Genomic DNA, 22,459 nt, shown 5'->3' on the forward strand with positions numbered 1-22,459 from the left:
GTTAAGATGTTATTGCGTTGGAGACTAAGAGCTGTTTTATTCATTTGTATGTTTGATATATTAAAATTTCAATAAAATGTTCAAATAAATTCATAGTCTATTGGTTTTCCAAACATGTCTATAGGTTTATGTTTTAAATTTTATCTGCATTCCTATTTTAAAATAACTATTTACAATATTTTCATTAAATCAACATTAAATAAATACACTGGGTGTGTGGGATTAATCACCATAAAGTGTTAAATGTGTATACTTATGAGTAATAATTTCTCAACACCTTGAGTGATTAAAATAAAACACTAACACAGCGTTTGTATGATAAACACTTTCGTCAGTGTTGTTTTAACACTAGCAAAGATGGACCCCCAGAAAGTGATCATTTTAACACCCATGGTGTCAAATCTCCCAACATATTTTTGCTGTGTACTGTTGTATGCTAGACTGCCATGTGAACTCAGTACATTGCTTGTTTAAGTGACATCAGTATTGGAAATGAATGTTTATTTTGCATATTTAAGGTACTCTTAATCATGGTTGTCAAAAATTGTATGCATTGCATTGTGGGATACTCTAATCGAATGCAGTATGCTCTAGTTGTATACTGCACATTTTGATAAATGTAGCAGATGATCCAGATTTTCCATGAATATAAAGTTTACATACTGCTCAGTGTGTGCATAATTTGTACTACAAAATAGTATGCCATTCAGTTAAAGGGTTAGTTCACCCAAAAATGGAAATAATGTCATTTATTACTCACCCTCATGTCGTTCCACACCCGTAAGACCTTCGTTAATCTTCGGAACACAAATTAAGATATTTTTGATGAAATCCGATGGCTCAGTGAGGCCTGCATAGCCAACGATGACATTTCCTCTCTCAAGATCCATTAATGTACTAAAAACATATTTAAATCAGTTCATGTGAGTACAGTGGTTCAATATTAATATTATAAAGCCACGAGAATATTTTTGGAGCGCCAAAAACAACAAAATAACGAATAATTTAGTGATGGCCGATTTCAAAACACTGCTTCAGGAAGCATCGGAGCACAAATGAATCAGTGTGTCGAATCACGATTCGGATCGCGTGTCAAACCGCAAAACTGCTGAAATCACATGACTTTGGCGCTCCTAACAGCAGACTCGATACACTGATTCATTTACGCTCCGAAGCTTCATGAAGCAGTGTTTTGAAATCGGCCATCACTAAATAAGTCGTTATTTTGTTTTTTTTGCCGCACCAAAAATATTCTCGTGGCTTTATAATATTATTATTGAACCACTGTACTCACATGAACTGATTTAAATATGTTTTTAGTACATTAATGGATCTTGAGAGAGGAAATGCCATTGCTGGCTATGCAGATTTCATCAAAAATATCTTAATTTGAGTTCCGAAGATTAACAAAGGTCTTACAGGTGTGGAACGACATGAGGGTGAGTAATAAATGACAGAGTTTTCATTTTTGGGTGAACTAACCCTTTAACAAACTGAGTATCTCAACTTCAATGTCCCAAATTCAGTGTAAACTTGTTGAGCTTACATTGATCAGAATTAACTACTGTAGGTTTCTCTTTTGAAAAACTCTTGAACATACCTTTGACATTTGAGAAAAATCAGCAAAACCACCTTTCCCTCCAAAAGAGTCGCCACTGAACGGGTCTGACGCAGCAAACGGATCTGTTTATGAAAGAGAGAAAGCACAAGCAAATTGATGGATTTGATGGAAACATCCAGTAACACGGCCGTAATAACCCACAACGTTTCAACCCACTGCAAATACTCAGTTATGTCCTTTTACTGAAGAGATGGGGCACAACACAGGTGCTATTTTAAGAGAGCGGCTTGTATGTGGCCAGTGTTTCTCATTTTCCATGACTTTTCAGCTCCTGAAAAGTGCACATTTTGTTTTCCATCTGCAGCGTGACGTATGTTTCTGATTAACTGAGGACGATGTTATGAAGGTTTACTGTGCATGAAAGAATTGTATACTTGGGCCATTCCTACTCTGAAGCACATTTGCTCGTCACCGTCTAAATATAGAGTTAAAATAAATAAAAAAAATCACAGGTGCAACTTATATATATATATATATATATATAAACTATTTGTTCAAAATATAGAAATATTCAAGATATTTTTTCATTTGTTTCTTTTCACTTTCACAAAATGTTTCCAAATTTTCTTGGAAATAGTGTTTTAACAAAAGCCAGTTCCTTAATGACATCATCCTCTAGCAGGAAGTGACATCATTTTAGAGGGTAATCAACAGCACAAACATCAGTGCTTTTAGTGCAGTCAATAGATCTGATGAATTATGGGATGTTTTGTGTTGTTAGCCGATTTGTGTCTCTAAAACATTCATCATGTTTGATCAAACTACCCCAGTTAGTTTCATTTTCATCCTGAAAATAATCTAATAAATCTAATAGGAACCAAAAGTTTCAAAAGTTTGGGGTCAGTGAGATTTTTAATGCTCAATGTCACCAAGGACGCATTCACTGAATCAAAAATACAGTAATATTGTGAAATATGACTGCAATTTAAATAAACTGAATTTTCAGCATCATTACTCCAATCTTCAGTGTCACATGATCCTTCAGAAATCATTCTAATATGCTGCTCAAGAAACACTTCTGATTATTATCAGTGTTTTTTTTCTGGATTCTTTGATGAAAATAAAGATCAAAAGAACAGCAATAATTTTAAATCATAAATGTCTTTACTGTCACTTTTGATCAATTTAAAAGCCACAACAGTAATGACCCAATTATGAACACAGACAACAATGTTAATTTAAGACGCGTGTAATGAAGAGTGAAAAAAGACGAGCTATTGTAAGTCAGTTTGTTTGCTGTGAGAAAGCTGAGCTAGTAAAATGCGTGTGAGTTTCCTGCATGCATCTGTAAGTGTGAGACCACTAACAGCTTAGAACACACTCTCTAGTGTTCCCGTAAAAAGAGTTATTTCAGGAGCACGTCAGTCTGCATGTTTCCCATAAATGAACCCCGCTTCCTCCGACGGGACGCGCAGAAAGAGCTTACCTGTTCACCATGTGGGGTGGACATGAGAAAAACAAGACCAGGGCATAGAGAAACACAGAGAGAGAGAGAAGACCGCTGTCTGATTCCATCCTGACACTCGGACTTTTCCGTTACATTCAGCATACAAAGCATTCCCTGTTCGGACAGGACTATTTTCGGAATGCCTGTAGCTAAACGTGTACGTAAACGAGCTATTAATAGAATCACTCCTCTAGTGCCTCAAAAGAAAAACAAAAACGCTGACCGCTACCTTTTAAAAATAAAATTATGAAACATGTAGCTGTTTTTCATTAGTTAATACATTCTGTATGGTTTAGTAAAGCCTTCAGTGTAAATGTAAGAGCTTTTACTGCCACGATTCCTCTGAATGTAACAGTTATTTCAGTGTTCAATCAGAAAGTGGCTTTATCGTTTGTTGTTAAAAACTAGTTAAAGGGACATCATGACACTGTATAGTTATAATTAGTAATGCACAGACAGAATTAGTTTACAGTCTTCATTTACTTTAGCATTACTAAAGCATTTGTGTTTTTGCATGTTCTTACAGCTCTATCTTTGATCTACTCACTGAAACATGTATCACTCCATTACTAAGAAGACCTGCTAGCTTCCTTTAACCGATGAAGATACAAAAAGATAAGGAGAAGATGAACAACAAAAAAACAAAGAGATGTGGTGCAACATTTCCACTTACAATATTTTATCTTTAAAACAGATACATAAATTGTTGATGCTTCAAATAACATTTTGACACTACTGGTCAAAAAAGTTAGAATAATTGTATTTATTTATTTATTTACGCTCACCAAGGCTGTATTCATTTGATCAAAAATACAGTAAAAATTGTGAAATATTATTACAATTTGAAATAACTGTTTTCTATGTGAATATATTGTAAAATGTAATTTATATCCTGTGATCAAAGCTGAATTTTCAGCATCTTTACTCCAGTCTTCAGTGTCACATTTAGCTTTGATCACAGGAATAAATCATATTTTAAAATATATTCAAAGAGAATTTTTACTGTATTTTTGATCAAATAAATATAGTGTTGGTGATCATAAGAGACTTCTTTCAAAACCATTAAAAACAATTTTTATTCCAAACTTATAGTATAGTAGACCAGTATAGTAGTCTAGTTTAATGAGTCCTCTATAATTAATCTGACTTCTTGAACACTGTGATCTGTTTGATGAAGGATGAAAGATCTGGCTGAACATCCAGAACCAACCGAACGAACACCATGCCGTACCTGAATCTTTAGGTTTGGGACTCTTTGACTTCTGGCTGATTCTTCTGCTGAAGGGACTGGCCTGTGGGGAAGAGAGAAAGAGTGAGATGGAAACCACAGGGCATTATGGGAATGACAGTGCACTAACTGTAAGATGTAAAGTATCTGGCAAAATACAACATGACATGCTTCTCACCACATGCCAGCTCTCCAGGATAAGAATTTACTCTGGGAATTATTTAATCTTTTAAATGCAAAAAAATCCTAAACCTGAAAATGTACATTTACATCTACATATGCTTTTTTGATTGACTTTTTATTTAGGGGCACGTAAAAAAAAAAAAAAAAAAAAAAAAGAGTAAAATAGTTTCCATCTATATGGACCAGGTTTTTTTTTTTTTTTTTTTTTTTTTACCTTGAATTGACTTGAGGAACTTTCACCAAAGGGATCAGAGTTAGCGAACGGGTCTTTGAAGGGGTCGTTCTGGTGGAATGGATCTCCTCCAAACGGATCAGCTAGAGAACAATAATTCACACAAATGTCAAAACACAGAAACCCTACAACTTTTTGTTCTTTCTAAACACTTCATAAAAGTTACAAATGTATTGCTGAAACGCATTACAAAGACTGTGAATTGTGTAATGCTTAGTTGTGAAGTTAGAGCGTTAAACAGTTTTTCACCAAGTCTCTGCTCAGGATTTTTTGGGCGGAGCTAAAATGGGGGTCTGATGACGCACTTGGACCCCCGAGCATAGCTCCTCCCCTAACACTATATAACTGTCGATTAAGCACCGAGCGTGGCGCCGCCCCTAACGCTACAGCGGTTCACTCGCTCAATCTCGAGTGTCATTACCGTTATACAGCCCTTTGCACATTTAGCTAGTAATGCCTTCGTCATGCAAATGCATATTACATGGTTGTTATATACAATACGCTTGGTCTCCTTTTTTAAATTTTCTAAAACAATGATATGAAGGATTCTAAAGTGATCGGCTGCAGCTCTCGCGAGTGGGCGTGGTTTCAGCGCTGACAGCGGACACGCCCCCAGCGTTTGAGAGCAGAGAGCGATGCCTATTTTTCGATATTTTGATAACTTATTTCATTTACTTGCAGATTCTTTTAATCATTCAAATTTGCCTGGGTGGTTAATAACAAATTTTTCTGCGGTGTGACAAACTCAGAACACATACTTTAAAATGACTTTACAGGGACTTTAAGTACTTCTTTTTTACATCCAGTGGCCTAAACAAGGCAAGTCATGCATTTAGATAAAATATCAAAGCAAGTTCAATCTGCAAACAAATAATGCTAGAGCAAATTATGCTAGCAGTTTATTACTATGGATGAGGGATTTGTTCAAATCCATAAGTCTAAACTATAGTAATAGAGATTCTTGTCTTAGCAAACACTACTAATTATAAATAAATAAATAATAAATTAATGAATTTATAAATAAAATTATTAAATACAAAATAAATCTAATTATAAAAATAAATAATAATAAATGAAAATAATTATAAATATATGAATGAATAAATAAATATATAGTTTGTTTGTTATTTAACTATATAAAATAACTAAATAATAAATTAATTAATTAATTATAAAATAAATTAAATTATCAATAATAAATAAATGAATTAATTAAAAATAAATTAAATTATTAAATATAAATATATTAATGATTAAATAAATATATGTATAAATAAATAAGTTTGTCATTTAACTGTATAAAATAACTAAATAAATAAATTAATTTATTATAAATAAATTAAATTATCAATAATACATTAACTCATTACAAAAATAAATTAAAAAGAAATCAAATTATTATTAATAAATTATAAAAATAAATAAAAAAAATAAATATTAGTAATAAATAAATTAATTAAGTTAATGAAGTTTGTTACTTAAGTGTATAAAATATCATTTTAAACAGCAGGATTTAATTAAACACTTTGTTTAATAAATAAATAAATAAATAAATAAAATGCTACACAGACACTTCAAGGAACATTTTCAATGAATCAGTTAATAATTTTGGAACTTGTTGAATTAAATGAACCATATGAAAAAAAAAAAAAAAGTCTAACTAGTTAGTTAAGTTAGAAACAGAAACTACTGAACACTGAATATAACACACACTGAGCATGCACTGAATTGCTAGATGTATTAAGGTAGAGAAAAGCCCACCTTTACTGAAGGGGTCACTTTTGAAGGGGTCTTCGCTCTGGAAGGGGTCTGCGTTCAGGCCTTGAGAGGTGGAACTGTTAAACATGGCCATCCTGGACTTAACCAACGAATCCTCCTGAAACACACACAGCATTCAGCTCGTGTTTGCTCTCCTCCTCTGACTGCGGGGAAAATATTATCATTGTAATGAGTATGAAGAGGGCATCGTTCAGCTCTGTAGGCCACCGGGCCGCGTCCTCATTTCCTGTCCTGGATCTTCTGATGTCAGACGTCAGAGACGGCTCTCTTTTGAGGAAAGAGTGAGCTGTTTGACTGTTTGACAGGGGGCCAGTGTGTGGCATAATTACGTTAACAATAACAAGAGTAAATGCACTCTGACGGATGTGTGCGCGGTGTCATGTGGTTCCTCTTTAACCTTTCGATGGAAGGCCAAGCTAAAGTTACTTTAAATGAATGGACTGAAAAAGTAATAAGACCTTTTTTTTCATAATTTAAAGATTATTCAAGGCTTAATACAACTTGCAAAGCCAATAGACCCCTTAAAAGTTTGTAAACATTGCAACGTTTCCTGGTGGGCGGGGCTTAGCTGGAGGCAAAAAGAGACGCTGGACCTATGCGCTGGACTCAATGTTGACAAGCGTAAGCTAGCATGTTTTAGGAGGGATTTATTAAACATAGATGCAGAAGAAGGTTCAGAACTGTCCGAATATGTACAGTCACTGACTCTGCAGGACCATGACAGCTATTTTTGCAAATTAACTTAAGTTTTGGATATTTCCTAGACAACATACAAATTACTTTCGGGTGGTTCGGGGAATTTTGTCAAGGCTTATTGTCTAATGTAACCTAACGCTGGGCTAACTATGATTATGGCTAGCAATGTAGATTATTTTAAGAGAACATTCAAAGGATGGCACACACATCTATCGCTGTATGTTTGTTTAACATTTAAGCTAGCTAGTGCGCTGAAAGTTGGCAACTTTTCACCTATAAAACAGAAACGTGCTGATTTGTACTAGATAAAACCAACTCACCATTACATATGCATCGATTATTTTACCTGATATGAAGTGTGCACTGCAAACACGAGCATTATTTATGATCGTCTCCGTCCAGTCTGTACGCCGTATTGCTTTCAACCACAATTATCTTTTTGATTTCTGTGAAGGAATGTCTGCCGGGATCTGGTAAAACTTTAGTTTTGAACCAAAAGTCCTGTTCCTTCTATTCTGGCAGCCAAAAACACAACAAGACGACATTTTAAAGTCAAAACATCAAACTTTTAGCGCGCCCGCTATTATTCTTATTTATGTTTTGCCTCCAGCTAGAGCGGTGACGTCACAGTGACGTAGGCGATTAAGGGGTCTATTTAGCCTTTGTTTTTACCAAGGCACTTAGTAAATGACTTTTTGTTTGTTTTAACCTCTCGATTTGTAAAAACAAACGAGAAATGTGTTTACAGTAAATACACAGATAAACAAACCAAACTGTTTCCAAGTTTCCAAACCTTTTGACTATGACTTTACCAGCCATTCATTATTAGCGGATGAGGAAAAATCATTTAACAAAGAGATTTTTAGCCAATTAGATATTTTATAGTTTTCCTGATTTTTCATGTTTCTTGTCCATGACTGGAAATCGCAATTTAAAAATTCTAGGTTTTCCATGATAATTTTTTCCATTTTCTTCATTATTCATTACATTTATTCCAAAATGGCATATAATTAGTTAGTTGAAAAAAAGCGGAAATAAAATAAAATATAAATATTAGATGAAAAACTTTTTTTTTACAAAATCAGAAATATTGCCGGCAACTAACTTAAATGAAATAAGCTGAAGTTTAAATAATAAAATTACTAATTCTGAAATAAAAATAAGTGAAAGATACTTAAAAATGATAATGAAAACAGCACATATAAAATGCCAGTGGGCGGGGCCTATGATGCAATGATGTAAAACTATTCGTTGATGTCTTGCTCTGTAAGCAGACATATGCAAATGCATTTGCCCATGTGACGTCAAATATCACCTAATATCAAAATGGGCCATTTTTGGAGCTTGTTTAAATAAATGCTTTGATTATAACGAGGAGGACATTTTAAGCACTGAAACTTACAAGATGTTTTAATGATACCTCTTATATGTCATATGAAGACCTCTTATATGTCAAAAGATCAAGGAAATTTTTGATTTCACCCCTTTAAACTAATTTCACGACCAGCAAAAAAAAAAAAAAAAAAAAGCAAACCTGTTTCAAGACCAACAGGAGGAGACAATCTGAAGTTGAAAATCTACTTCAACCTCTGCGCACAGATCCGCACACCTGTATCTCTCAAAATCACATGCACTTAAAAACCACAAGACAACACGATCAAGACATTTCTGAAACGTGCCGTGACTCCTGACCTTGCCATCGATGCTGGCGCTCTCCTCAGCGATGAGCTGGTCCAGTTCGGCCAGGCTGGTCACACTTTCGTTGAGAGCTTTGCTGTAGCGCTCGATTGTCTTATTAAGTTCCCGCTGGGTGTCCTGTATCTCGCTGAGCTCAATGCGCGTCTGAGGGAACATGATCACAACTGAAATGTCAAGTACTGCCAATAAGAAGTTTAGAACATTACACACACATCAGTAAATCACATGTCTCTAGGCCCTGGGGCAGCAAAAATTATGTTCTTCAGATTTCACTGATAGGGAATTTTTTACACCATGCAATGCAAGGTGTATTTTGATATGCAAAAATGGGACAAAAAATAATTCTAAAATACATTCAGGTGATACTTTTTTTTAATAGTATTATAGTATATTATATAAAAACGTATTTAATTGTTTTTCATGAATGTATTTCTCAACAATAAAGAGCAATGTGTAACATTTTAACCAGATTTAGTGCTACACATTCACTTTTAGTTGTTCCCCACTAAATTATGTTTTTTTCACTAAATGTTTAGATTTTATACAATTATTGTGTACTGATGATTTTTCTACAGTAACTTTTGTTGCTGAATTACCCACTAACCTAGTTTAATAGTATTTTTGTCATAGATTATGATTTTCATTTGTTGTTTTTCTTTATAATGACATTGTGTTTAACAGTGATTATCAGAGGTATAGAAATTCTACACTGATTTAACAAAAAAAATAAAATTTATTTTTATGGATGAGGGATTTGTTCAAATCCATAAGTCTAAACTATAGTAATAGAGATTCTTGTCTTAGCAAACACTACTAATTATACATAAATAAATAATAAATTAATGAATTAATTATAAATAAATTATTAATTATTAATTAAATAAAAAATAAATCTAATTATAAAAATAAATAATAATAATACATGAAAATAATTATAAATATATGAATGAATAAATAAATATATAGTTTGTTTGTTATTTAACTATATAAAATAACTAAATAAATGAATTAATTCATTATAATTAAATTATCAACAATAAATGAATTCATTAAAAATAAATAAAATATAAATATATTAATGATTAAATAATTATATATGAATGAATAAAGTTTGTCATTTAACTGTATAAAATAACTAAATAATAAATAAATGATAAATTAATGAATTAATTATAAATAAACAAATAAAAATATCTAATTATAAAAATAAATAATAATACATTAAAATAATTATAAATATATTAATGAATAAATATAAGAATAAATAAATAAGTTTAACAAAAAAAAAAAAAAATTGCTGGCATCGGATGGGTTCTAAAAAAAATGGTATCGGTGCAACCCTAGACGCAACTCACATGTAAACCTTGAATGACCTAAACGGCACCTAGTAAAAACAACTTGATTAATATGCAACGGATGCATGATGGTGTTTGTGACCTGGTCAATCTCGTCCTGAGATGTTTTGAGCAGTTTGAGGATGCTGTCTAGCTTGGCTTTTCCAGCAAGCAGACTCTCTTCCAGACGCTGCTCCTCTTGTTCAAGACAGTACAGGTCCGTCTTCGTTCTGCTCATCTCCTTCTCCTGCGTCTGCATGTCTGACTCCTGAGACAAGATCTGAGTCTGCAGCGATGTGATCTAAACACACACAGAGTCAAAAGATGACAATTATTCAGTCATTTATATAAAAGAATCATCATGCAAGTTTCAGAATCAGAGTCAGACTTTGGATTTTCAGCATAAAAAGTGGTTCAGGTCATAAATTGATAAACTTCTAGACTGTCTAGTCAAGTCTATAGATAGTGAAAATATTTTGGCTGCCACCAAAATGAATCTTTGTCCCGCCAAAGCTTTAGTTTTGTTCTCATCCAGCAGTGTGAGTGCGGTCAAATCAATAAGCAGTCTGATTGACAGTATACTTTTTTTAATGTTAATTTAGATTATATCGAATATGCGTCAACATTACAGTATATTTGCTAATGATTGTCTTCTATGCCAATTTAAATCAGAAACCTTAGCGTTCTCCTCCTGCCGTTTGCTCTTGGTCTCATCCAGCGTTGTTTCCAGCTTGGCTCTCTGTTGCTCCATCTCACTGAGTCGATCCTGAGCGCCCCGTTTCTGGTGCTCCAACTCCTGAAGACCGACATTTTCACGCTCCAGGTCTCTTTGCACCTCCTGCACAGAACCATTATTTTATCCACCTTATTTTTAACGTAAGAGCTATTGTACGAGCGAATGTACGAGGCTTAGGTTGTCATTCACTTAGTTATTTTAGCTGTATAAAAACATATTGCAAAGTGGCATTTGTTATCATATCATTTTAATATATTGTCGTAATTATAACTGTACAATGTTATTTGTTATATGTAAAAATAAAAATATGTACAAGTCCTTACCTGGGCTTCACTGTTCTTCTGTCGCAGGACTTCCTCTTTCTGTCTGATTTCTGTCTCTAATAAGCGTTTCTCACTATGAAGCAAGCAGTGCACAAAAAAAAAGAAAATAGTTAAAAGCAAAAAGAGTAAACCGCAATAAGTAATTAATAGAATGCAAGATATGTGGTTATGTGTAGCATATAATTCTCCATCTATAAACTCTCTGACCTCTGCAGCTGGGAGATTTCCTGGTTGATGTCATCAAGATCCTTGCTTCCCGTCAGCTCAACCAACCCAACAGAACTGCTGCTGTCCTGGAAAAATCACAGTATGTAAGAGACAGTCATATTCTGTCATCTAGTGTTTGACTGTGTGTAATTATGCAGTGCTCATCCATGAGCACTAGGTGGCGTTCTCATTGCCTGAACATAAAGACAGACCTCACAGCAACATAAAGACTAAATTTACCTTCTGAATAAATGTTTTTGGTCTGTAAATTATGCGTCAGTGCATGTGACTTTAAAGAAAATTAAAATTTGTTTGTATAATATTTTTAAAAATTATTTTCTAAAAGATGTAACCAAGACCATGCAGGCAAGGAAAAATAATATAAACCAGTAATATTACAGCCCACTTTTCATGAACCATTCAAATCCTATTGGATAAAACATATTCTGTTGTAATTTGAAAAACAAGTAAGTATAAAATATATACAAAACAAGTATAAAATATATTAACGGTGTGTTTTTGCCTTGATTAATGGGACAGTATGAAGTTGACAGGTATGTAGAGAGAGAGGAAGAATGCAAATGTGTCATCAGAAATCAAACCAGATTATTAAATTAAAAGGAACCTAAGAACACAATTTATTCTCACAGCTTTTCATGCATGTCAATCAATAAAGCTTCTCCCCACAGGAAACGCATCACAGTTTTGTCTGACTCACTTACCCTTCTCAGACTGGTCAACGGGGTCAATTCGGACATGACTGACGGTGTGAATCCAGAGAGGTTCTGGATTATAAAGTAACAAATAAAATAATCCAATCAGATAAAGTACCTTTCATTTGTAAAGCAGTGAATAATCTGGATTACCAAAAATGTGCATTATGTGCACATGTTATGCTATATTTTAAAAATGTAAAATGTTTCAAAATTTATGTAAAATGTAACATTTTCACGTTATGCAATAAATCATTTGTAAAAAAAAAAAAAAATTATTTTATTATGCGACGGATGTTGGTAGGTTTACGTAAATCGCAGCCACCGCACTAACCATTACTTTTAATCAAAGGAGACGTAGGCGTAGGTTATCCAAGTATTGATGGGAAGGAAAGCCCCTTACTTGGGAGCGACCAAGTATGAGGTGTTTCTGGGAGTTTATTGTACGCGATATCACAGAGGAACTGTGGATTCAGAACATCCGAATGAACAGATCAACCTTTTTTGAGTTGTGCAATGCAAATAGGGCCTCTAGTAGCACCTGCTGCATCATGCATCATGCTCAAGGAAGCCAGTTTCTACAAATAAACGCATAGCCATAGCCTTTTATAAACTGGCTACCTGTGCAGAGTACAGGGCAGTGGCTGAGACATTTGGGGTTAGCAAAACAGGCTGCGTAATATCATTGCACTGCTGCAGCCATGGAACGGCAGCAAAGTTCCTTGATTATTACGCCTGAATGAGAGTATAGTTCCTAGCCATATCAGCCTAGAAAATCGCAACTTTTTATTTTCCGTCGGTCTTAGTACACGATTTAACTACAGAAGAGTCAAGTTTTAAATATGAAAAATATCGAAACTCTTTGGTCATTTTTAAGCGCGATGCTAACGGTCTAATCAGATTCAATGAACTATGCTAAGCTATGCTAAAAGTGGTACCGCCAGAACCGGAGATCGGCTGAATGGATTCGAAAACGGTAAAACTCAACTGTTTAACTCTAGGGGAGTTGGAAAATGAGCCTATTTTCAAAAAAAGTGGAGTGTTCCTTTAAACATCAATCATTTTAAAAAGTTAAACATTTTAAATACAACAGTCTCCGTGCTTGCAGCGTCACAGATATTAATATTGTAACGATTTATAAAAGATGAATCTCTGTCTGGCCATCTGGAATTTTGGTATGGAGATAAAGGTTATAATTATATATTTTTTGTAGTATTACACCACATCGTGTATGTATATTACCACCATTTGTTGTTTTCTTGTGGTATGAGATAGAGCGTTAGGACCCGGAAGCGCTGCCACGTGACGTCAGACTTAACAACCGAATATGCACCAAACTTATGAAAAAGTACATTGCTTTGCCAAATGTTCATAACTTTTATGTATGTCATGCGAAAAAAACAGTTGCAGTTTTGTGAAATATTCCTTTTTAGAATTGCCTGAAAGACCACCTCATGAGAGCGTAAAATGTTTTTGCGACATATGGGAGTTTTCGTGAAATTGGGCGTATTTTCAATTTGTGCAATTTGAAGGGTAATGGAAACGCAGCTTTTGTAAGTGTTAGAAAAATATTGTTATAACAAATGAGGAGCGCTTGATGCTGCTTTTGATTCATATACATGCAACGCGAGAGGATGCATGTGTGCGTTTTGTCCACTCACAGGTGTGCTGGTGGCGCCTCTCTCTGACGGTGGTATCATGTCAGGGGTCAGACTCTGAGGAGGGTCCACTCCTTTAACTTTCTCCTGAATCAGGTGCATCGCCAGACAGAACTGCTCTTTGGTGAGTTTGCCGGTACGTTGAGTGTCCGCCAGCGACCTGCAGGCCAAAACAACAGACAACGATATGCTTCCACTGTATGAAGACAAACATGAAAGACAGATATTGTGCAACACATTATCATAAATCCTACAGCTGTTGGACTAATGGAAGAACACAAAAGGTTCATTTTGCAAGCTCAAGCATGGTTTTAAAAAACGCTGTGGGTGACTTTACTAAGAAATACCATTGCATTTCACTGTTTAATCTCACCATATGTGTGCCAGGACGCTCTGAGGCAGCCGAGAGTTCATGAAGATATCCTTCACCTCACCTCCTCCAACCATCCCATCAAAATCAGAGTCTGCCAGATCAAAGATCTCCTCGTACTGCTCTCTGTCATCCGCCGGCACCACCCAGTGATCTGAGGATGGCTGCAAAACACATTTATGAAATAGTTAGAATTGCATTTGATTCATCTTATTTTTTGCAAAGTGCATTATGTGCATTTTCTATATGCGTCAGCCAAAATTTGCATTATACAATGCAATGTCCTTTGGGTGCGTTCAAGTTGCATCAGAAAGATTGTAATTACGAATTAAATGTATACTGTATGTATGATCCCACAAAGTCATAATTACAAGTGGGAAACGCTGGAAGTTTCCAAGTTGGGGGTGTCAATGAGAAAACATGTCGGAATGCATCAGTATTAATGATAAATTTGTTAAATAAATTATTATTTTTTGATTTACAATAAAACTATCTGAGTTGCATGTACAAACTGCCATAGTATTGTACAATTATGATAGAATATATTCAATTTACACTCATTTATAAAAGTAAAAACATACCCAATGCACATTATTTATCATTTTGTAGATGTAGAAATAAAAAATCTTGTTGAATTTTAGAAAAACGTACCATCTTGCTCCAACCAAAGTAATTTTAACACATCTAACGTCATAATTATGACTTCACATAAGTACAAACTTCCCAGTAGCACTTGAATGTGCCGTTCGCTTCGACTACGTTGAATGAAATGGCATTAATATGCAAATATATGCAATTATTTTGATGCAAAATAAAGATAAAAATGCAAAATAATTAGATTTATTTACACAATCAAAGTTTTTTTATGCAGTCAGTCAATTTCAGGGTTGTACAGTACGACAGTTTTGCATGTGTGTGAGACGGAGCTATTTGTTTATGTGAAGTGAAAGTTTGTTTTGTGTAATATTGCAGCGCTCTGCTTCCACTCCCTGCAGGCACACTTTTTTCCCCCAATCATACGCTGCAGCTTTCATGGTGTCAAAACGACAGCCAGTTAATGCATATCGGGTTGTGTAAATACAAGTAGCTACTGCTTAAAGTCTGACACACTAGAGTGATGAAGAAACATGCATGAATGAGAAAAAGCACAGAACACTATGAAGCGCAATATGCTGCGAAAAAGAACTCAATGCGCCGCTCGTGCGCTGACTCAAGCCTTTTCACTTTCGCACCATGACCGTCCGCTGAAATACGCATCAGATGTGTTTATAGTTGATGCTCTCCATTTTACTATTTTCTGAAAGGGGGTTATTTGAAGAAAGAATCCTCTAGTCTAAACCAATTGAAAGTAGTGGTGAGAAGTATTTAGACGGAACAATGTCATATCATACTGTCAAACGTTAAATTTAGTTTTGGCTTTGAAGTCAATCATGTCCCGGGTAAAAAAGTAATATAATTAAAATATATTGGTGACACTTTACAATAAGGTTCATTATTTAACATTAGTTAACTACATTAGTTAACATGAACTAATGATGAACTGCACTTATACAGCATTTATTAATCTTTGGTTATTTCAATATTCACTAATATGTTATTAAAATCTTGTTAACATTAGTTAATTCACTGTGAACTAATGTGATCAAACAATGAACAACTGTATTTTCATTAACACGAACTTAGTAAATACAGTAACAAATGTATCGCTCATAGTTAGTTCATGTTAGTTAACTAATGTTTAACTAATGAACCTTATTGTGAAGTGTTGCCAATATATTTATAATAAATAAAGTTTAAATCTATTTACATATTTACTGACATATCGCTTGAGGCTTACTGATATAAAAATTATAATTAAACTTTAGAATTTAACTTGTGGACAATGCAAATTTCTTAATATTAAGTCTAAAATGTGTGTTTATGTCACTATTGATAAGGATTGTATGATCTTTGAATAAAATCAGTCTTTAAATGCAAGATATTTAAAGTATATCTAAAGTATACATGCAATAGTTCCACTTTAGCACAATCAAATATACTTTAGTATACCTTTATTTGAACCTCAGCACTACTTCTGCACAATTAAAGTGCATTAAACAAAAAAATGAGTTGTTCCAATTTAGCAGACTTTTAAGTATACCAAAAGTACAACTGTAGGGTATTTTTAAGTACATAAATATTTAAATGTATTTGTAGTATGATTGGCATGAAATAAACGTATTTTAAATACATTTTAGTATGTTAGGGTAATAGTGCAATATATAGCGCAGTTAATAATTTTCCTAGGAAAATACAACATGCACAAGAAAAATAGGCTCTTTATTAACCATAATTTAATGAGACTTCTATTAATATATATTTCGGTTCATAAACTCAACAAAAATGCAATAAGATAATAAATTAGTATTTAAAATACAAAATACGGCCTGCATTTTGGTAACACAGTGCCTATTTAAAGTAAATAATCAGGTCATATCTCTATAAAAATGTGTTAACTACAGCTGTCATACTGAATATTTTAATTCCTCCCACTGATTTTTATTTACAGTACAGTCCAAAAGTTTGGAACCATTAAGATTTTTAATGTTTTTAAAAGAAGTTTCGTCTGCTCACCAAGGCTACATTTATTTAATTAAAAATACAGTAAAAACAGTAATATTGTGAAATATTATTACAATTTAAAATAACTGTTTTCTATTTGAATATATTTGACAAAGTAATTTATACCTGTGATGCAAAGCTGAATTTTCAGCATCATTACTCCAGTCTTCAGTGTCACATGATCCTTCTGAAATCATTCTGATATGCTGATCTGCTGCTCAAGAAACATTTAATGTGTACAATTGTACAAAATATTTGTGTACAATATTTTTTTCAGGATTATTTGATGAATAGAAAGTTCAAAAGAACAGTGTTTATCTGAAATCTAATCTTTTGTAACATTATAAATGTTTTTACTGCCACTTTTGGTTGATTTAATGCATCCTTGCTGAATAAAAGTATTCATTTCTTTAATTTCTTTTCAAAAAAATTAAAATAAAAATTCTTACTGACCCCAAACTTTTGAACGGTAGTGTATAATGCTACAGAAGCTTTGTATTTCAGATAAATGCTGTTCTTTTGAACTTTCTATTCATCAAGGAATCCTGAAAAACTGTTTTCAACACTGAAAATAATCATAAATGTTTCTTGAGCAGCAAATCAGCATATTAGAATGATTTCTGAAGGATCATGTGACACTGAAGACTGGAGTAATGATGCTGAAAATTCAGCTTTGCATCACAGGAATAAATTACTTTGTCAAATATATTTAAATAGTACACAGTTATTTTAAATTGTAATAATATTTCACAATATTACTGTTTTTACTGTATTTTTAATTTAATAAATGTAGCCTTGGTGAGCAGACGAAACTTCTTTTAAAAACATTAAAAATCTTAGTGGTTCCAAACTTTTGGACTGTACTGTATGTGCATCGTATTCTTTAATTGCTAAATTAAACATACAGCGTTGTTACGCCATTTGATATCAAGGTTGCTTCACAAACTATTATTTCAAAAGTACATGCAATACATGAATATTCCTTTCAAAACACATGCACACTTTTGCACAAATGGTTTGAAGACAAGAACTTCACAGTCTATAAATCTCAAAATGTTCACTATTTTTTGGTACCTGGCAGGTCATGGAGTTTAAACTCAAAGTCATGTGTGAATGAGAACGTTTGAGATTATATCTTGGGTTCTGGTACAGGTTTAGTCACTGTGAAACTAACTCACTTGGTGAAAGAACTGTAGGTTTTTTACGGTTTCTAAAAAATGTAGCAAATCAAGCACAATCAACCAAACTTTCACTTTTAAAATCTGTGCATTATCTTGTAGTAAACTTTACTCTCCAGGAGCTGCTAATAATGTGGTTGGACAGGTATGTTGTGTTACACAAGCACATCCGACTTGGTGTTCACCTGTGTGAGCGTTTGAGGCTGCGGTGGTGTCGGGGTGGAGCGCTTGAACGAGTTTGATGGAGACAGATTTGTGCTGCTGCCCAGAGGACTCTTGGAAAGCGACGGCACGGGTCGCAGGTTCTCCATCAGGAGGAACGGACTAGTGGGAAGAACAGGAACTGATCCCGGGAGAGCGCCTGGAATCTTCTTACGTTTGGATGGAGGGATGAGAGTTGTAGGGAGGGTGGATGGCATAGGCTCCTTCTCTCTGGCTGCATAAACCAGATGCATTGCCTGCAAAAAAAAAATGATGTGAGCTTTTTTTCTTCCAGTCGACAAAAAAAGCATTGGAATTTCTCTTTCTGATTTATAGTTTATAATATTTATAGTTATTATAATATATTATAAGATTATAATATCCACAAATACTTACTCTATAATCTACTTTGAGACATATATATTGCATATTAAGCAGAGTGCATGATATAAAAATTAGTTTAGTAAAGTAACAGCACAGCTCTCCTCAACTCAAACGCTGCAGGACGATGCACACACTGAACTATAATACTTAGTGTTAAAGGTTTGATCACTTCACTAACCCTAAAGTACTACTAATAAATATAATTTGTTTGATGCATCATTTGACTCACCACTGAAAACTCATCTTTATCCAAGTGCCCATCTTTGTCAATGTCACTGAGATCCCAAATCTACAAAACAGAGAGATAAAAGTTGACAAAACATTCACTAATATAATAAAGATCTAAACAACATTATAAAGTATTTCAAATATTAGCAATATTAGCATGTTTATATTCTGCATAGGTCTGAATTGTTTATTTTTGGAACAAACAATCAGACCTTTTATTAATATACTTTTATTTATGTATATACACACTACTGTTTAAACGTCAGTGTCACATGATCCTTCCGAAATTATTCTAATATGCTGATTTGATGCTCAAGAAACATTTATGATTAATATTAATTTTGAAAACAGTTTTCAATTTTGAAACTATGATAAATTTTTTTCAGGATTTAACATTATAAATGCCATTACTGTCACTTTTGATCAATTTAATGCATATATTCATAAAATATTATTTCTTAAAAAATAAAAAATAAAAAAAAAACACAGTGACCCCAAACTTTTCAACTTTAGTGTATGTTTTTAAAGTAAAAAGTGCATTCTTTTTCTAAACAATTACCCTTATCTTTTCTACAGGATATTTTGATGTTTATATGCCTGATTTCACTTGAATCCAATTCTAGATTTATAAACAGCATCTACAGTTTCTAATTAAACCAACAAGACTTCTAAAACAATGGCCATAATATCAGTACAATATCAGTAAAAAATAAGAGGCTATTGGTCTAAAATGCATGCCTATTACAAAGTAATGCTGACATTCACCTTTCCAAGCACATCGAGAGGCAGGTTTGAGTTCATGAGGACCGGTTTCACTTTATCACCTGACAGCAGCCCACCAACTGGAGAGAGACTCTCAAATATCCCATCATACTTTGCTTTATCTTCCGGCTGGTGAAGCCAAGCACAATGGAGAAGAGACAATGAAGTATGGTGAGAGAATCTGCAACTGCATAAATGAGTTTTCCATCACAAATTGCATTTTATTCCAGTAATTCTGCACCTTCAACGTCCAGCTGGAATCAGCCGCAGAGGTTGTGATGTTCAGGGACGGGCTGCCCGTGTCTCTCTGCAAATCACAAACAGCAACACGGACATTTTGATTTAGCATGTGTTTTTATCCAGAAATCAGCATGCAAACACATTAACTGCGATTAACATCAGCAATTCAACTGGCAAGATATTTTAAGCATGTGACACTTATTTTTCACAAAGTAAATGTTCACACATCTTTCATTTTACACATGCTATTCCGATCAAATCTACTGATGAACAAAATGTGCATCGCTGAATTTCATTTCAGATATCCAGTGCCAACACTCACAAATTTCGGGATGGGTGCGTTCTGGCTTACACTGTTTAGACTGACATCACTTCCTCCTTGAGCAGAAGCCACCAGCCTCAGTGCAGTAAAGAAACCCTTAATAGAGATTGCAGTTAAACTCAAAACACCACAAATCAACTGCATTCATACAGATTCATCTCCAACTAATAATGAAGGCAGGGCCTGAGAATATTTTGAATGTGAATTTATTTGTTACAAATTTAAATAACTTATCTCCATTAAAGCCAACTTGTGTTGCTTTTTTAATTCAGCAAATGCTTTCATTTCCATAGCCAACACATTTTCCCAGATCATTTGCAAACGCCTATTCTGACAAGAAAAAAAATGTTATTTACCTTTTTATCCAAGTAACCTTTTCTCTCAGGGTCTGACAGATCCCAGATCTGTAAAGAGAGGCAAAGACACACAGTCATTTCCTACCAACAGCTCCAGCGCTGCATCTCAAGACGTTCAGTGATGTGATTATTTTCTCTCACCTGACCCAATGTGCTGTCTGAAAGCCCAGATTTCTTCAAGAACTGAGCGGCATCTGCAGCGCCCACTTTCCCTGTGTTTCCTGGATCCACCTGCAACAAACACGACAGGCCATCAGGGTCACTTACAATGGCAGGAAATAAAGATGAACAACACAATATCAATATCATCAGCCAATATATTGATATTATACTGATTACTGAAATTGGGAGCACACAATATTATTGATTCCATTTCAAAAAGCATTTGGTATTTCTGGGAATTTCCTGGTTCATCCCTTTCAGGAAGTTTAATGAATTTACCTGTCTGTAGAAGCTCTCATATGCAGCGTTTCCACTTGATAGCTGCAAAAATATGAATTAAAATTAATAAAAGAACTGCAAAATATATGGTAACATTTTACAATAAGGTTCCATTTGTTAAAAACATCATTAACTAAGATTAATAAAGGCTTTATACATATTTTCATTGCTACTTAAAGTGATAGTTCACCCAAAAATCATCATTTACTCAGCCTCAGGTTATTCCAAACATGTAAACATTTCTTTGTACTGCTAAATGCAAAAGAAGATATTTTGAAGAAATTTTGTAACCAGACTGCTTTGGGCTACCATTGACTTCCATAGTAGGAAAAAATATACTATGGTATTCAATGGTGGCCCAAATTCATAATGCTCCGAAACTTCCTGAAGCAGTGTTTTGAAATCGTCCATCACTATATAAGTCGTTATTTTGTTTTTTTTTGGTGCAAAAAAATTCTCGTGGCTTTATAATATTAATATTGAACCACTGTACTCAGATGAACTGATTTAAATATGTTTTTAGTACATTAATGGATCTTGAGAGAGGAAATGTCATTGCTGGCTATGCAGGCCTCACTGAGCCATCGGATTTCATCAAAAATATCTTAATTTGTGTTCTGAAGATGAATGAAGGTCTTACGGGTGTGGAACGGCACTATTTAATTACATTATTTTCATTTTTGGGTGAGAAAAGTGTTGGTAAAGTGTTACCAATATAATGAACTTGCAAGTTTGGGTGAATAGCATAAAGCTTGTCAAAAAAAAGGGAGGAAAAAAGTATTTGTATATATAACTAAGAACCATTTATATGTTTATTGAGGCATTATTTTCATAAAAAAAAGAGCACATTACTGATTACTGCAACTATTAATTTTGATTGCAATTATTATTATTCACATTGATTATTCTCAATAGATCACGGTCATGTGATTTTTGCAATAAATAGCATTATGTATAAATTAAGAATACTTTTTGATATTACAGTAATGGAAGGGCAGGGCAATGATGACGTCACAAGATGAAAACACAGCTTTCTCTCTTTAAAGAAGCTGTAAACAAAAAGACTGCTGACATAACACACCAGACTAATGTTTCTGAACAAAATTCTGAACAATTCACTGCTGTCACTGAATATAATCACATAAACATTGAGCAGTTTCGTATCAGTTTCGTATGTTACAGCTGTCATGGCATAAAGCAAGTCAAAAAGTTGCAAAACAGCGTCATTGAAAGCGCAAATCGGTCAGTGGTCAATCACTGGACATCGTTAAAATATATTACTAGACAAAATTGAAAAAATAAATAAGAAATATTGGCTAACAACAATCGATAATTGCGCGCGCTTCATATGAGAAGCCAGCGTTCACGCGTTTGAACTTAAACTAGTCGTAACGGTCTTTTATATAACCAGAGAACTTAAGTTAAATAAACCCTCTGAAAATGTATTTTACATTTTGATTTTAATCAAACTTTTAAAGTCATTACCTGACTGAGTGGAGTGAGCGCCGCCATATTTCCTGA

General features: G+C 33.9%; 1 protein-coding gene across 4 annotated transcripts in view; it reads right to left on the reverse strand.

The window, feature by feature from the left end:
- The window catches only part of eps15l1b (epidermal growth factor receptor pathway substrate 15-like 1b), a 39,573-nt gene extending 17,114 nt beyond the window's left edge, over nt 1–22,459 (reverse strand). For 3 of the 4 annotated variants that reach the window (XM_067362229.1, XM_067362227.1, XM_067362230.1), the window contains exons 1-21: nt 22,424–22,459; nt 20,939–20,980; nt 20,639–20,728; nt 20,498–20,545; nt 20,142–20,237; nt 19,821–19,886; nt 19,583–19,708; nt 18,819–18,878; nt 18,190–18,462; nt 14,229–14,389; nt 13,859–14,015; nt 12,207–12,269; nt 11,485–11,570; nt 11,278–11,350; nt 10,895–11,056; nt 10,322–10,519; nt 8,879–9,028; nt 6,473–6,587; nt 4,694–4,794; nt 4,300–4,360; nt 1,601–1,683 (exon numbers count right to left, since the gene is read on the reverse strand). In XM_067362229.1, the coding sequence (XP_067218330.1) occupies nt 1,601–1,683; nt 4,300–4,360; nt 4,694–4,794; nt 6,473–6,587; nt 8,879–9,028; nt 10,322–10,519; nt 10,895–11,056; nt 11,278–11,350; nt 11,485–11,570; nt 12,207–12,269; nt 13,859–14,015; nt 14,229–14,389; nt 18,190–18,462; nt 18,819–18,878; nt 19,583–19,708; nt 19,821–19,886; nt 20,142–20,237; nt 20,498–20,545; nt 20,639–20,728; nt 20,939–20,980; nt 22,424–22,450 (2,238 nt within the window). In that variant the 5' untranslated portion in view covers nt 22,451–22,459. The remainder of the gene's footprint in view (nt 1–1,600; nt 1,684–4,299; nt 4,361–4,693; nt 4,795–6,472; nt 6,588–8,878; nt 9,029–10,321; nt 10,520–10,894; nt 11,057–11,277; nt 11,351–11,484; nt 11,571–12,206; nt 12,270–13,858; nt 14,016–14,228; nt 14,390–18,189; nt 18,463–18,818; nt 18,879–19,582; nt 19,709–19,820; nt 19,887–20,141; nt 20,238–20,497; nt 20,546–20,638; nt 20,729–20,938; nt 20,981–22,423) is intronic. The other variant, XM_067362228.1, reaches the window with a different exon arrangement.

Source organism: Chanodichthys erythropterus, chromosome 16 (genome assembly GCF_024489055.1).
Source record: "Chanodichthys erythropterus isolate Z2021 chromosome 16, ASM2448905v1, whole genome shotgun sequence".
NCBI classification, from domain to species: domain Eukaryota; kingdom Metazoa; phylum Chordata; class Actinopteri; order Cypriniformes; family Xenocyprididae; genus Chanodichthys; species Chanodichthys erythropterus.